This window comes from Elephas maximus, chromosome 7 (assembly GCF_024166365.1).
Source record: "Elephas maximus indicus isolate mEleMax1 chromosome 7, mEleMax1 primary haplotype, whole genome shotgun sequence".
NCBI lineage: Eukaryota > Metazoa > Chordata > Mammalia > Proboscidea > Elephantidae > Elephas > Elephas maximus.
In genome coordinates, this window is record NC_064825.1 from 110,168,876 (window position 1) to 110,186,079 (window position 17,204).

General features: G+C 37.9%; 1 protein-coding gene across 1 annotated transcript; it reads left to right on the forward strand.

The window, feature by feature from the left end:
• The first annotated feature begins 3,784 nt into the window (after positions 1-3,784).
• Positions 3,785-4,717, forward strand: LOC126079896 (olfactory receptor 8I2). The gene has a single exon (XM_049891254.1). It carries the CDS (start codon positions 3,785-3,787, stop codon positions 4,715-4,717), a length of 933 nt encoding a protein of 310 aa, XP_049747211.1.
• The last annotated feature ends 12,487 nt before the right edge of the window (positions 4,718-17,204 follow it).

Here is a 17,204-nt window from a genome sequence, read left to right on the forward strand (position 1 = left end):
TTAACCACTGGACCACCAGGGCTCCAAATAAAACCAAAGACACAAGGAAAATAATAGACCAAAAGACTAATGGACCACCTGAAACACAGCTCCACCAGCCTGAGACCAGAAGAACTTAGATGGTGCCCGTCAACCACTAATGATCGCTCTCACAGAGATCACAATAGAAGGTCCTGGACAGAGTGGGAGAAAAATGTAGAACAATAACCCTCATTCACAAAAAAAGACCAAACTTATTGGTCTGACAGAGACTGGAGGAACCTCTAAAACTATGGCCCCTGGACCCCCTGTTAACTCAGAACTGAAGCACTCCCTAATCCACCATTCCACCAAAGTTTAGACAGACTTATAAAATAATAATACACGTGAGGAACTTGCTTCTTAGTTCAATCAAGTATACAAGACTAAATGGGAAACACCTGCTCAAAAGCAAGAAGGGATACAGAGAACCCAGAGTGAAACCGAAAGGGGGAGAGTGCTGACTCATTGCTGGGATTGCAACTAATGTCACTAAACAATTTGTGTACACAGTTTTTGAAAAGAAAGCTAATTTGAGCTGTAAACTTTCACTTAAGACATGATAACATTACAAAAGGAGAGCTTGACTCAGTTTATTTATTAATAAAATGGTATTTTATTAGTGCCAACTTCATTCACTGTAATAAGATTAGATAAGGTTATAAATTACTTTCCTTAAAACTATGCTTGATGTATACTAAGAATTCCATAAGTTTAGAAATTTTGATGATGATGATGAATGGTGATGATAATATATGCGCAGGTGCTTTGTAATTGGAGGCAAATATGCAAACATACAATAATCCCTATAGAACTTTAAAATATTTCTTATACACTAGTAATTATACATCATATTTGGATATAAACATGATTTTTAAAATGATAACCTGTAAGTTTTTTTAATATGTGTGCAACCATTTACATTGAAATAGATAAAAGTGAGAAATATACATTTCTGTATATTTCAATTGAAGAAGTATTCCAAGCAGATTAAGGAAAGACCTTGGGGTACAATTAAAATGCAAATCTAGAGAGAAGAAAGATGCTAATTGTCCAATTCCTTTATGAGATGCGTTTGAGAGTTTCAGGAAGAAATGCTGTTACAAGATGGTTTAACACACTAGATTTCAGTAGAAAACTCATTGTCATGACACTGCTTTAGAAATACACTAAGAACAGAATTAACCCTGAATACAAATCTAGGTTTGAGCTGGAAAAAAAAAAAAGACTTTAAATAATTATCTTAGTTAATTCAGTTTCTCTTTCTATCCTATCAATGGAAGGAAACAATACCCAGTACTATGACCATAAACACCTATGTATTTTTCATCAACATCATATTTATAGGGATCCATTATATAGGAAATAAAGCTCTGTGCTAAACAACAAAAACCACAAATATAGATCATTAAACAGACAATTCACAAGATTCAGAATCATAGATGAGGCAAATATATGCAAAAAAACTAGTGGTGATTTTCTTTTCTTAACGTCTAATCATAAACCTGAAACTAGGAAGGTAGTTGAGAGAGCGAAGGAGATTTTCTTTGGATGACTGAATTCCAGGTAAGTCTAATTTTATTATCTTATAAAAAATAAAACGTATTTCATTTGAGAATATTTGAGGACTAATCTCCCCTTCTAATCTCTCCATTTTCTATGATTCCATGCTCAGGTTATGATTCAACAATTTTAAATGTATCCGTATTTGTTAAAAATAAAGAGAACTTTTCAACCTCAGTGTTTTCCAATTCTCTGTCCTTTTTTCTAGAAATATTCCCTTTCTAAAGCTTCTACTATGTGAAACATTTCTGAATTCTAAAACAGCTTAACCATTCTCCAGTGACTGTTCCTAAAATACTTTGTATATTTATTCACTAAATTATTTATCATGCCGTATTTTTTTTTTATTATTATTGATGACAGAAGCCCTAGTGGTGTAGTGGTTAAGAACTATAGCTGCTAACCAAAAGGTCGGCAGTTCGAATCCACCAGGTGCTCCCTGGAAGCCGTATGGGGCATCTCTACTCTGTCCTATAGGGTCGCTATGAGTCAGAATTGACTCGACGGCAAAGGGTTTGTGTGTGTGTGTGTGTCCGAGCTGAAACTCGTGTGTGCGTGTGTGTGTGTGTGAATCTCCCGTAATGAGACGTATCCTTTTTACTTGTCTGCATTTTCCAGTAGGACTTAAGTAAACTGGCTTTAAGGAGAAGCGAGACAAGATGCCTTCTTTGAATAAATGTTTCCTAAATCAATACATGGATAAACAGAAAGAAATGTGTGGATACTTAATGATTAAATCAAAAACAAAACAAAACAAATCCACTACTGTCCTGTCAATTCTGACTCACAGTAATCCTTTAGGACGGAGCAGAACTCCCCGATAGCTTTTCTAAGGAGTAATTGGTGAATTCCCATCGCCAAGCTTTTGGTTAGCAGCTGAACGTTTAAGTACGCTTAAATAACATCAAATCCTTTTGAGTTATTTAAGTAGAGTGTTTTGGTCAGAAACCAACTGGAATTAACTGAACAGGTAGCTTTCAATTGTATTTATAACAAATTTACTTCAATTGAATTAGCAATCTAACTTCTAATGATAAACCAAAAAAAAAAAAAAAAAAAAAAAAAACTTGCCGTTGTATCGATTCTGACTCATAGGGACCCTACAGGTCTCATGATAGATCATCCTATATTTTTATTTACTTCTAATGTTAGATCACCTTGTATTTTTAAACTTTGTTTTAAATATATCAAACCATAGTTATTTTACTGTTTCTAGCTTTTTTATTATCACTGTTTTATTACCACTTTTGAATATCAGTGTTTGGCAAGGAATTGGCAACTGCCTGATGTCATAGACAGTTACGTGCTTTACATTGGAAGCAATTGCAATCTTTTTTTGTGTTCCCCCACAAACAAAATAATTGGCAATGTATCACAGATTAAGTTCCTGATTGGGTCTTAACCAACCAATAGAGGAAAAAAAAAAAAAAGAAAAACAGTAATAGAAGAAAAGCACAAATAACTTTAGCATACGTTTGTAAAATAAGCAGGGTATTCCTAATTTTCTTTTTACAAACTCTTGCAAAACTTTGTCTAGTCAATGGAAGTATTAGAAGTGTCCATCTAAGTTTTTATTCAGCTCCTTAAAAAACACTGAGAAGTAGCCGTCAGGTGTCAAGAAAATAAGGCTGCCACACAACAGTATCATTCAATCCACAAATCGTGGAGTGTCTTTTTTTCAAATGAGCTGTTTATTTTCCAATAGTATAATTAATTCCAGTAGATAAACTGACAAGTGTACAATTTAAGGCTTAATAATAGACTGGGCTAGAGGATGGTATATTTCAGTAGAAATCTCTTTAAATCATTTCAGAGAGAAATTTGGGGAGATGCTATCAATTCCACACAGTTTTGAACTTGGAATTTTTTTTTTTTTGATCAGCGGCTGCCATTTCTTTTTCTTGTTGTTGTTAGGTGCCATTGAGTCATTCCGACTCATAGCAACCCTATGATCAACAGAACGAAACACTGCCCGGTCCTGACCCATCCTTACAATCGTTGTTATGCTTGAGCTCATTGTTATAAGAAATGAAAATCACATAAATCCTTAACTGTGTTCAAATCATTAGATATTTGACTTTATGGTGATATCTCACTATTTGAGTCTAAGTAAGCTGTGATTATTAGGTCCTTAGACCTGAACCCTTCTCTGATTTTTATTGTTCTTGCTTACCAGGTAAACCAACGACCTCAGTTGAAATAAATGGCTGAGTCCAATTTCACTGAGGTGACCCTATTCATCTTCTCTGGATTCGCAAACCACCCTGAACTTCAAGTCAGTCTTTTCCTGATATTTCTATTTATCTACCTGTTCACTGTCTTGGGGAATCTTGGGTTAATCATGTTAATCAGAATGGACTCTCAACTTCACACACCTATGTACTTTTTCCTTAGCAATCTGGCACTCATTGACGTGTTTTATTCCTCCACCGTGACGCCCAAGGCTCTGGTCAATTTCCAGTGCAACCAGAAAACCATCTCCTTTGTTGGCTGCTTTGCCCAAATGTACTTTTTTGTTGGTCTGTTGTGTAGTGAGTGTTTTCTTCTGGGATCCATGGCCTATGACCGCTATGTAGCAATCTGCAATCCCTTACTCTATTCAGTGGTTATGTCCCAGAAAGCGTGCAACTGGCTGGGAACCATGCCTTATGTGATTGGCTTCACAAATTCTTTGATATCTGTTTGTGTGATAAGCAGTTTGGCATTCTGTGATTCCAGCATCAGTCATTTTTTCTGTGACACCACAGCCCTTTTGGCCCTGTCCTGTGCAGATGCTTTCAGCACAGAAATGGTGATTTTTGTTTTAGCTGGGTCCACCATCCTTAGTTCTCTTCTGATCATCATAGTCACGTACATTGCCATCATCTCAGCCATCCTGCGGATCCAGTCTGCAGCGGGCAGGCAGAAGGCCTTCTCCACCTGTGCATCCCACCTCATAGGTGTAACCATTTTCTACGGGTCCCTGATTTTCACGTATTTACAGCCGGAAAACACATCCTCCCTGACTCAGGCACAGGTGGCATCTGTGTTCTATACCATTGTCATTCCCATGCTGAATCCACTGATCTATAGTCTGAGGAACAAGGATGTGAAGAACGCTCTCTTGAGAGTCATACATAAAAAACTATCTCCATGACAAATCTATGCATGTTACAAAAACAAACCTAGGTGGATTCACACATTAAATGGCTCCAACCTTCAGAAAAATATTATGGTAACCTAATATGACATATCACAAAATAAATGATCAATTTGAGTCTTGAAATTTAGGAGGTGAATTATCACTTATTTGTTTATAGTGAATACCGATCACGGTATTAGATTATTTAGAAACATCCTTATTTAGAACATAGACCTGTACAAGTAAGTAAAGAGCTATCTGAGCAGTGGCTGAATTTTTGCTTGGCCATCCATGTATGAGAAGGCTGTCACACTGAAACATGTAAACAAAGGAGTAAATTGACCCTCAATACAGCTTGATGTTCTGTTTTCTCAGCTGTTTGCAAAATGAGAGCAGAAAACTAGAGAATTAACGTGTGAGTGCCCCTAAGTTTCACTCACAATAAGAAATGACAGCAGATAACTTGGGAGCAAAGCAGTAAAGTGTACAGAACTAATAAAAACAGAGGACAAAAAAAAAAAAAAATCATGGTCATTTCAGTGAGGTGCCAGCATTGATAAGGCTAGAGGACAGTGGGTCGTATAAGGAAATCTCTTGATCATGTGGAGTCATTTCATCATAATAGTTCAAGTTTTGATCATATTTCCTATTATCTAAAACAAATCTTCTATAAAGAGAATCAGTCTTTAGTCTTGGGAATGGCTTAAAGTAGTTCATGGGATGGGATCTGTCTGTGTTTGTGTGCACCTGTGAGTGTACTTGTTAGCTTTTTTCTTCTCTGATCTGTATTACAGGGGTCTGACTCCTGCAAACTTCATTTCATAATGTAATATTTTGTATTTTAAATTGTCATAAGGGACAACCTTGAAACACACTACTGCATTATTGGAGGGATGTGTTGAAGGTACTGTCTACCTCATTATTCATTCCCCTTTATTATGCTCATACGAGTTCTTTCCTTGTGATTAATGTTGGTCACCCTAAAGACTTTTATGAGTTTGCTGTGAGTTGAAATTCACTCGATGGCAATGGGTTTTTAAAGGCTTTTAACCATCATCATCATTGAAAATTATAAACTGATTTTATTTTTTTTCCTACCAGAGATTGTCATTCTAAATTTCCTGCTCAGTTTTTAAAAATTGTGTGAAACATCACAGCTTGCCATCTTATTTATATTTCCCATCATATAGTTTTTATGTGTTATTTTTATTTTCCAATTGTATTGAATATGTATTCTTCTATGACTAACGTCAAGTGGCTTTCACGCTTGTTTCTTTAGCATTAATATAATCATACATCTAATTGTTCTTTGAAAATTATTTACATTTTCTTGTTGTTTCGTCCCTTGGAGCAAAAGCATGTTATGTTTTCCTTGCCCATCGTAAGAAGTAGTAATATATTTCATTTCTCCATATTCAAATTCCTCCATTCAGTTCAAAATATGTTTGATGTATCAGGCTTCAAAATAAAGGTAATTATTTGTGTGCAGTCTATAAGTGTATGGTGCCCTATTAAAAAAGTCCTTGTATTTCTTTCATTTGTGGTCTTATTTTACAGAACATTGTTTTGGCTACTCCATTTGCCACACCCTCACTTCCTCCAGGTGTCTCTACGGCTCTCTACTTCACTGCTTTTGAGTTGCTGAAATGTGATCTGTCCACTGAAGACTTCTCTGTAAATTTCATCTTATTTTTTTCAGTAGAGCTTGTTTTATTGTTTTCTCTTTGGAATCACATGAAAGTTTACATACTTAAAAAGTAAATCAAAAAAGAAAAAAGTATGGTAATGAAGTATGGTAGATAGCATTATTTTTTCTTTAATTGTGATAAATATACAGGTAGTCACCAATGTATGATGTATTTGAGTTGCAATGATCTGCACTTAACGACTAACCATTATTTTTGTACATCTGATTGTTAGTAATATGTACTGTATTGAACGCTGTAGCACATAATTTGTTAATACTATCGTTCTCAGATGCAATGTTTCCAACCTCCAAATACAAATAGAGATCAGATTTATAAACATCCTGATAATAAAAGGAAATGCTAATGAAACCTAAAAAAAAATTAGATATTCGGCTTATCTCAGAACCAACTTATGGCACAGCAGTTGTCAGAAGGAAAACCCATCATGTGTTGGGGACTCCCTGATATGTAACAAAAAGGTCACTATTTCAGCAGTCTTCACATGTAGGTAGATGGCATTATTGTTCTCAATTCTTTACCTCCTGTGGATTCCCAACCTTTGCCTTGTAACTTTGCACTTCTTCCCAGCGGTGGTTGAGTAGAGTTTCCTGGCTGTGGCAGACTGTATTTCCAAACATTTCTTTCAGCAAGAATTCCAGTTCCGCATGCTCTTATAGAACCTGGACATTTTCAGCATCTCTTGAACTAAAAAATCTCAGCTCTTAAGACATTGTCATTATTACCTATTTGCTTTATTCTAGAGTGTGTACATACTCCTGTGTGTGTGTGCATAAATGTATGTGTGTGATTTTGTTTCAAACTAATAAATAGATATTTTTACTAAAAATGATGCTTCCAAATGTAGTTCAAGATTTCGTTGTTATCCTTTTTCCTTAGGTTTATCTTTCTAGGAATGTATAGTCAAAGTTCTGTGTTTTAGAGTTATTAGAGATTATTTTTCTCTATTTTCATGCCATTATTAGGTTAAAACTTAGGCTCTTTTTTCCGGGTTGTGTTCAAATGGTTGGGGATGACTTTTGATCACGTATTTACTACACAATAAATCAGCCAAAACTGAGTTGCTTCAAATGGTGTTTGTAAACTCTCATTCATGCATCTGCACGTTGGCTAGATTGTTGATCTGGGCTGGGCTCAACGAGGCTGGACTCCAGGCTGTTGCTGGGCTCAGGTTTGCCCCACATGTCTCTCATCCTCTTTGGACCAGCAGGTTAGTGGAGCTTGTTGTTCTGGCATCAATGACAGACATTCACGAGGGCTCTCCTGAGAACACAAATATATTTCAAGACTTGGCTACAACCCATCTAGTAACATTCTTTTGCTCAAAGCTACTCATGGTTAATCTCAAAGTTAAGCAGTTGTGTTATGGTTACTATGATTGTATAACACATTTCCCCAAAACTTAATGGTGTAAAACAACCATTATTTTTCTCATGAATTCTGTAGGTCAGGAATTCAGGTAGGCAAGAATGACATATTTCATCTCCACAATGTCTGAAGCTCCACCTGAAAGACTCGAAACCTGGGAACTGGAATCATCTAAAGGTTCACTCACTTGTGACAGCTGACACTGAAAACAGTTGGTGGTTACCTGAAGGCCTCAGTGCTTCTCCATGTGATCTCTTCACATGGGCTGGTTTGGGCTTCCTCACAACAAGGTGACTGGGTTTCAAAGGAGAGTTTCCTGAAGGAGAGGGAGGGCCAGGTGGAGAGTGTACCACCTTTTATGACCTCAAAAGACATGCAGTGTCACTTCTGCTCCATTTTATTTAACAAGCCAGGCATGAAGTCCAAAACGTACTGCCCAAGTTTAAGATGAGGTTACACGGATTCCATCTCTTGAAAATTCTTTCTTAAGATAGCAAACCCAACTCTCCCCATGTTTTCCCACCACATTGTCTGCATAACATTATAACCATCAACACACATATATTTTATTGTTTATCCTTTCCCCACCCCCACTGACTAATGGCATTCTTTTTTTTTTTTTTTTTTTTTTTGTAAACAGCCTGAAATTTATTTTTAATAGTGCTTTAAGTGGAAGTTTAAAAATCAAGTCAGTGTCTCATATAAAAACTTACATATACCTTGCTATGTACTCCTAGTTGCTCTCCTCCTAGTGAGACAGCACACTCCTCCTTTCCACCCTGTATTCCCTGTGTCCAGTCAGCCAGCTTCTGTCCCCCTCCGCCTTCTCATCTCCCCTCCAGACAGGAGCTGCCCACATAGTCTCATGTGTCTACTTGAGCCAAGAAGCTCACTCCGTATCATTTTCTGTCTTATAATCCAGTCCACTCCCTGTCTGAAGAGTTGGCTTTGGGAATGGTTCCAGTGTTGGGCTAACTAGCCTAAACTTTTTTTTTATAATAACTTTTATTAAGCTTCAAGTGAACGTTTACAAATCCAATCAGTCTGTCACATATAAGTTTACATACATATCACTCCCTACTCCCACTTACTCTCCCCGTCTTGAGTCAGCCCTTTCAGTCTCTCCTTTCTTGACAATTTTGCCGGCTTCCCTCTCTCTCTATCCTCCCATCCCCCCTCCAGACAAGAGTTGCCAACACAATCTCAAGTGTACACCTGATATAATTAGCTCACTCTTCATCAGCGTCTCTCTCCCACCCGCTGACCAGTCCCTTTCATGTCTGATGAGTTGTCTTCAGGGATGGTTCCTGTCCTGTGTCAACAGAAGGTCTGGAGAGCATGACCGCCGGGATTCCTCCAGTCTCAGTCAGACCATTAAGTTTGGTCTTCTTATGAGAATTTGGGGTCTGCATCCCACTGCTCTCCTGCTCCCTCAGGGGTCCTCTGCTGAGCTCCCTGTCAGGGCAGTCATCGATTGTGGCCGGGCACCAACTAGTTCTTCTGGTCTCAGGATGATGTAGGTCTCTGGTTCATGTGGCCCTTTCTGTCTCTTGGGCTCTTAGTTGTCATGTGGGCTTGGTGTTCTTCATTTTCCTTTGCTCCAGGTGGGTTGAGACCAATTGCTGCATCTTAGATGGCTGCTTGTTAGCATTTAAGACCCCAGACGCCACATTTCAAAGTGGGATGCAGAATGATTTCATAATAGAATTATTTTGCCAATTGACTTAGAAGTCCCCGCAAACCATGTTCCCCAGACCCCCGCGCTTGCTCCGCTGAGCTTTGAAGCATTCATTTTATCCCGGAAACTTCTTTGCTTTTGGTCCAGTCCAATTGAGCTGACCTTCCATGTATTGAGTGTTGTCTTTCCCTTCACCTAAAGCAGTTCTTATCTACTGATTAATCAATAAAAAAAACCTCTCCCACCCTCCCTCCCTCCCCACCTCGTAACCACAAAAGTATGTGTTCTTCTCAGGTTTACTATTTCTCAAGATCTTATAATAGTGGTCTTATACAATATTTGTCCTTTTGCCTCTGACTCATTTCGCTCAGCATAATGCCTTCCAGGTTCCTCCATGTTATGAAATGTTTCAGAGATTCGTCACTGTTCTTTATCGATGCGTAGTATTCCATTGTGTGAATATACCACAATTTATTTACCCATTCATCCGTTGATGGACACCTTGGTTGCTTCCAGCTTTTTGCTATTGTAAACAGAGCTGCAATAAACATGGGTGTGCATATATCTGTTTGTATGAAGGCTCTTGTATCTCTAGGGTATATTCCGAGGAGTGGGATTTCTGGGTTGTATGGTAGTTCTATTTCTAACTGTTTAAGATAACGCCAGATAGATTTCCAAAGTGGTTGTACCATTTTACATTCCCACCAGCAGTGTATGAGAGTTCCAATCTCTCCGCAGCCTCTCCAACATTTATTATTTTGTGTTTTTTGGATTAATGCCAGCCTTGCTGGTGTGAGATGGAATCTCATCGTAGTTTTAATTTGCATTTCTCTAATGGCTAATGATCGAGAGCATTTTCTCATGTATCTGTTGGCTGCCTGAATATCTTCTTTAGAGAAATGTGTGTTCATATCCTTTGCCCACTTCTTGATTGGGTTGTTTGTCTTTTTGTGGTTGAGTTTTGACAGAATCATGTAGATTTTAGAGATCAGGCGCTGGTCGGAGATGTCATAGCTGAAAATTCTTTCCCAATCTGTAGGTGGTCTTTTTACTCTTTTGGTGAAGTCTTTAGATGAGCATAGGTGTTTGATTTTTAGGAGCTCCCAGTTATCGGGTTTCTCTTCATCATTTTTGGTAATGTTTTGTATTCTGTTTATACCTTGTATTAGGGCTCCTAGGGTTGTCCCAATTTTTTCTTCCATGATCTTTATCGTTTTAGTCTTTATGTTTAGGTCTTTGATCCACTTGGAGTTAGTTTTTGTGCATGGTGTGAGGTATGGGTCCTGTTTCATTTTTTTGCAAATGGATATCCAGTTATGCCAGCACCATTTGTTAAAAAGGCTGTCTTTTCCCCAGTTAATTGACACTGGTCCTTTGTCAAATATCAGCTGCTCATACGTGGATGGATCTATGTCTGGGTTCTCAATTCTGTTCCATTGGTCTATGTGTCTGTTGTTGTACCAATACCAGGCTGTTTTGACTACTGTGGCTGTATAATAGGTTCTGAAGTCAGGTAAGGTGAGGCCTCCCACTTTCTTCTTCTTTTTCAGTAGTGCTTTGCTTATCCGGGGCTTCTTTCCCTTCCATATGAAATTGGTGATTTGTTTCTCTATCCCCTTAAAATATGACATTGGAATTTGGATCGGAAGTGCGTTAAATGTATAGATGGCTTTTGGTAGAATAGACATTTTTACTATGTTAAGTCTTCCTATCCATGAGCAAGGTATGTTTTTCCACTTAAGTATGTCCTTTTGAATTTCTTGTAGTAGAGCTTTGTAGTTTTCTTTGTATAGGTCTTTTACATCCTTGGTAAGATTTATTCCTAAGTATCTTATCTTCTTGGGGGCTACCGTGAATGGTATTGATTTGGTTATTTCCTCTTCGGTGTTCTTTTTGTTGATGTAGAGGAATCCAAGTGATTTTTGTATGTTTATTTTATAACCTGAGACTCTGCCAAACTCTTCGATTAGTTTCAGTAGTTTTCTGGAGGATTCCTTAGGGTTTTCTGTGTATATAATCATGTCATCTGCAAATAGTGATAACTTTACTTCTTCCTTGCCAATCCGGATACCTTTTATTTCTTTGTCTAGCCTGATTGCCCTGGCTAAGACTTCCAACACGATGTTGAATAAGAGCGGTGATAAAGGGCATCCTTGTCTGGTTCCCGTTCTCAAGGGAAATGCTTTCAGGTTCTCTCCATTTAGAGTGATATTGGCTGTTGGCTTTGCATAGATGCCCTTTATTATGTTGAGGAATTTTCCTTCAATTCCTATTTTGGTAAGAGTTTTTATCATAAATGGGTGTTGGACTTTGTCAAATGCCTTTTCTGCATCAATTGATAAGATCATGTGGTTTTTGTCTTTTGTTTTATTTATGTGATGGATTACATTAATGGTTTTTCTGATATTAAACCAGCCTTGCATACCTGGTATAAATCCCACTTGATCAGGGTGAATTATTTTTTTGATGTGTTGTTGGATTCTATTGGCTAGAATTTTGTTGAGGATTTTTGCATCAATGTTCATGAGGGATATAGGTCTATAATTTTCTTTTTTTGTAATGTCTTTACCTGGTTTTGGTATCAGGGAGATGGTGGCTTCATAGAATGAGTTGGGTAGTATTCCGTCATTTTCTATGCTTTGGAATACCTTTAGTAGTAGTGGTGTTAACTCTTCTCTGAAAATTTGGTAGAACTCTGCAGTGAAGCCGTCCGGGCCAGGACTTTTTTTTGTTGGGAGTTTTTTGATTACCGTTTCAATCTCTTTTTTTGTTATGGGTCTATTTAGTTGTTCTGCTTCTGAATGTGTTAGTTTAGGTAGGTAGTGTTTTTCAAGGAATTCATCCATTTCTTCTAGGTTTTCAAATTTGTTAGAGTACAATTTTTCATAATAATCTGAAATGATTCTTTTAATTTCATTTGGTTCTGTTGTGATGTGGTCCTTCTCATTTCTTATTCGGGTTATTTGTTTCCTTTCCTGTATTTCTTTAGTCAGTCTAGCCAATGGTTTATCAATTTTGTTAATTTTTTCAAAGAACCAGCTTTTGGCTTTGTTAATTCTTTCAATTGTTTTTCTGTTCTCTAATTCATTTAGTTCAGCTCTAATTTTTATTATTTGTTTTCTTCTGGTGCCTGATGGATTCTTTTGTTGCTCACTTTCTATTTGTTCAAGTTGTAGGGACAGTTCTCTGATTTTGGCTCTTTCTTCTTTTTGTATGTGTGCATTTATTGATATAAATTGACCTCTGAGCACTGCTTTTGCTGTGTCCCAGAGGTTTTGATAGGAAGTATTTTCATTCTCGTTGCTTTCTAAGAATTTCCTTATTCCCTCCTTGATGTCTTCTATAACCCAGTCTTTTTTCAGGAGGGTATTGTTCATTTTCCAAGTATTTGATTTCTTTTCCCTCGTTCTTCTGTTATTGATCTCTAGTTTTATTGCCTTGTGGTCTGAGAAGATGCTTTGTAATATTTCGATGTTTTGGACTCTGCAAAGGTTTGTTTTATGACCTAATATGTGGTCTATTCTAGAGAATGTTCCATGTGCGCTAGAAAAAAAAGTATATTTTGCAGCAGTTGGGTGGAGAGTTCTGTATAAGTCAATGAGGTCAAGTTGGTTGATTGTTGTAATTAGATCTTCCGTGTCTCTGTTGAGCTTCTTACTGGATGTCCTGTCCTTCTCCGAAAGGGGTGTGTTGAAGTCTCCTACTATAATTGTGGAGGTATCTATCTCGCTTTTCAGTTCTGTTAAAATTTGATTTATATATCTTGCAGCCCTGTCATTGGGTGCGTAAATATTTAATATGGTTATGTCTTCCTGATCAATTGTCCCTTTTATCATTATATAGTGTCCTTCTTTATCCTTTGTGGTGGATTTAAGTCTAAAGTCTATTTTGTCAGAAATTAATATTGCTACTCCTCTTCTTTTTTGCTTATTGTTTGCTTGATATACTTTTTTCCATCCTTTGAGTTTTAGTTTGTTTGTGTCTCTAAGTCTAAGGTGTGTCTCTTGTAGGCAGCATATAGATGGATCGTGTTTCTTTATCCAGTCTGTGACTCTCTGTCTCTTTATTGGTGCATTTAGTCCATTTACATTCAGGGTAATTATAGATAAATAAGTTTTTAGTGCTGTCATTTTGATGCCTTTTTATGTGTGTTGTTGACAATTTCATTTTTCCACATACTTTTTTGTGCTGAGGCGTTTTTCTTAGTAAATTGTGAGATCCTCACTTTCATAGTGTTTGACTTTATGTTAGTTGAGTCGTTACGTTTTTCTTGGTTTTTGTCTTGAGTTATAGAGTTGTTATACCTTTTTGTGGTTACCTCATTATATACCCCTATTTTTCTAAGTAAAAACCTAACTTGTATTGTTCTATATCGCCTTGTATCACTCTCCATATGGCAGTTCAATGCCTCCTGTATTTAGTCCCTCTTTTTGATTATTGTGATCTTTTACCTATTGACTTCCATGATTCCCTATTATGTGTATTTTTTTTTTAATTAATCTTAATTTGTTTGTTTTTGTGATTTCCCTATTTGAGTTGATATCAGGACGTTCTGTTTTGTGACCTTGTGTTGTGCTGATATCTGATATTATTGGTTCTCTGACCAAACAATATCCTTTAGTATTTCTTGTAGCTTTGGTTTGGTTTTTGCAAATTCTCTAAACTTGTGTTTGTCTGTAAATATCTTAATTTTGCCTTCATATTTCAGAGAGAGTTTTGCTGGATATATGATCCTTGGTTGGCAGTTTTTCTCCTTCAGTGTTCTGTATATGTCGTCCCATTCCCTTCTTGCCTGCATGGTTTCTGCTGAGTAGTCAGAACATATTCTTATTGATTCTCCCTTGAAGGAAACCTTTCTTTTCTCCCTGGCTGCTTTTAAAATTTTCTGTTTATCTTTGGTTTTGGTGAGTTTGATGATAATATGTCTTGGTGTTTTTCTTTTTGGATCAATCTTAAATGGGGTTCGATGAGCATCTTGGATAGATATCCTTTCGTCTTTCATGATGTCAGCGAAGTTTTCTGTCAGAAGTTCTTCAACTATTTTCTCTGTGTTTTCTGTCCCCCCTCCCTGTTCTGGGACTCCAATCACCCGCAGGTTATCCTTCTTGATAGAGTCCCACATAATTCTTAGGGTTTCTTCATTTTTTTTAATTCTTTTATCTGATTTTTTTTCAGCTATGTTGGTGTTGATTCCCTGGTCCTCCAGATGTCCCAGTCTGCATTCTAATTGCTCGAGTCTGCTCCTCTGACTTCCTAGTGTGTTGTCTAATTCTGTTATTTTATTGTTAATCTTTTGGATTTCTACATGTTGTCTCTCTATGGATTCTTGCAACTTATTAATTTTTCCAGTATGTTCTTGAATAATCTTTTTGAGTTCTTCAACAGTTTTATCAGTGTGTTCCTTGGCTTTTTCTGCAGATATCCTAATTTCATTTGTGATATCATTAAGCATTCTGTAAATTAGTTTTTTATATTCTGTATCTGATAGTTCCAAAATTGTATCTTCATTTGGGAAAGATTTTGATTCTTTTGTTTGGGGAGTTGGAGAAGCTGTCACGGTCTGCTTCTTTAAGTGGTTTGATATGGATTGTTGTCTCCGAGCCATCACTGGGAAACTAGTTTTTCCAGAAAATCCGCTAAAAAAAAACTGCAGTCAGATCCCTATCAGAGTTCTCCCTCTGGCTCAGGCTATTCAGATGTTAATGAAGCCGCCTGGGGAGGGTGGGGGAGGGAACAGAGAGATAGGAGAGTAGCACCTCAGAATATAGCCAGAGTTGCTTGTCTTGCTTGGAATGACTATTATATCTGAGATTCCCGCGGGCGCGTCGCCTATGTGTGCTGTCTGTGTGGAGATTGCCCCCGGGGGGTCTGGCCCGCTGGAGTCACGGTCAGATCCTCCGCTTCCAGCCCCACGCCCAGCGTCAAGGCTCCCCTACTGGGACGGTGCACTCTCGACTCCAAAATCAGTCGCTGCCTCCCGGGGACTTCTCGTCCCTCCAGCCGCGTGGCCGTGCCGCCCCCGTGAACCAGGTGGGCCCCCTCCCGGGGTTAGTTCAGATGGGTGGAGTAGCTCCCCGTGCTTGGGCCGCGACCGAGTGTCCCGGCTGGAACGCTGTTCTCCCCGCTCCAATACCAGTCGCTGCCTCCCGGGGTCGCGCGACCCGGATGGTCACCTTCCCGGGGTTAGTTCAGGGGGTGGAGCAACTCTCCGTGTTTATGGCGTACCTGCGTGCAGTCCAAATCCCTGTGGGACGGTTCCCCGGCTCGGATGCTGCTCTTTCTGCTCCAAGATCAGTCACTGCCTCCCGGGGACTTCTCCTAACGGCTGCGTCCCACGCCGCCCGTGGAACCGGCTAGTCCCCCTCCCGGGGTTAGTTCAGGGGGGTGGAGCAGGTCTCTGTGCTTGTGCCGTACCTGACTGGTATGCTGGCTCCAGGCTCTGGAAACAATCGCTGCTTCCCCGTATTAGTTCGTTCTCCGTCTCTAAATCTGTGTTTGTTGTTCAGGGTTCGTAGATTGTTATGTATGTGATCGATTCACTTGTTTTTCCGTGTCTTTGTTGTAAGAGGGATCCGAGGTAGCGTCTGCCTAGTCCGCCATCTTGGCTCCGCCCTAATGGCATTCTTGATAGGCAGGCCTCTTCAGTAATCCTGCAATTGCACAACCAGCCCATCCCCTGGACAAAATGAAACAAGAACCATACCTCACACCACGTACAAAAGCTAACTCAAACTGGATCAAAGACCTGACATTCTGCCTGCTGAGAACACTTTCTTCCTACATACCTGCATCACTAACTCTTCCCTTCTTTAAGTCTTAGCTCAAATGTCAACTTCTCATTGAATCATAAGAAAGTGTTAAACTGAAGGAAAATGAACACACAATGTATCACAAACTGTGAATGCAGCTTAAGTAGTCCCGGGGGGGAGGGGGAATTATAATTTTACATGATAAGTAAGACAAGTCTTAAATCAATGATCAAAGTTTTCACCTTGACAAGTTTGTAAAAGAAGAACAAATTTCCCGAAGTTTAGAAACTGAAGGAAAGAACATGTGTAAAGTAGAGATAAGTAAAACAGAAAACAGATAGAGAAAATGAATACAGTCTAAATTTTCTGCTTTGAAAACACAAGTTATAAAATTGATAAATCACTAGAAAGATTGTTCAGCAAAATATGAGATAAGACACAAATAATGACAGATACCATATGCAATAGGGAATATATTATAAACATATATATAATAATGAATTTTAAAAAATGAAATGAAATGGGAATATTGTTTTTAAAACACAATTTACCAGAATTGAATGTGATGGAAAAGAAATTGAAACATCCCACTATATACTAAAAATTAAGTTTATGATTATAAATTCACAAGTGCCACTACCTTAAAAAAAAAAGAAAGAAATACTAAAATCTTTAGACCCAGATAGTTCAACGGTAAGTTTTATCAAACATTTAAGGAAGAAACAATACAAATACTACTGAGTTCTTTCAGAAAAGAGAATAGAAGGAACTCTTCCAAAATCATTACATGGGTCTAATAGAAGCCTAATACCAAAATTTGAAATATTTATTACACACAAAAAAAAAAAAAACAGGAAAAAAAAAAGACAACATTTTTAAGCTCATATGTTTAAAAATCTTTAATAAAAAATTGCAAATTTAACCAGAAACACTGAAAATAATTACGTATCATAATCCAGTGAGTTTTATCTCAGAAACATAAGATTGGGTAAATATTAAAA

Coding starts and splice junctions, on each gene's coding strand:
- LOC126079896 (XM_049891254.1), top strand. CDS start 3,785: ATGGCTGAGTCCAATTTCACTGAGGTGACCCTATTCATCTTCTCTGGA.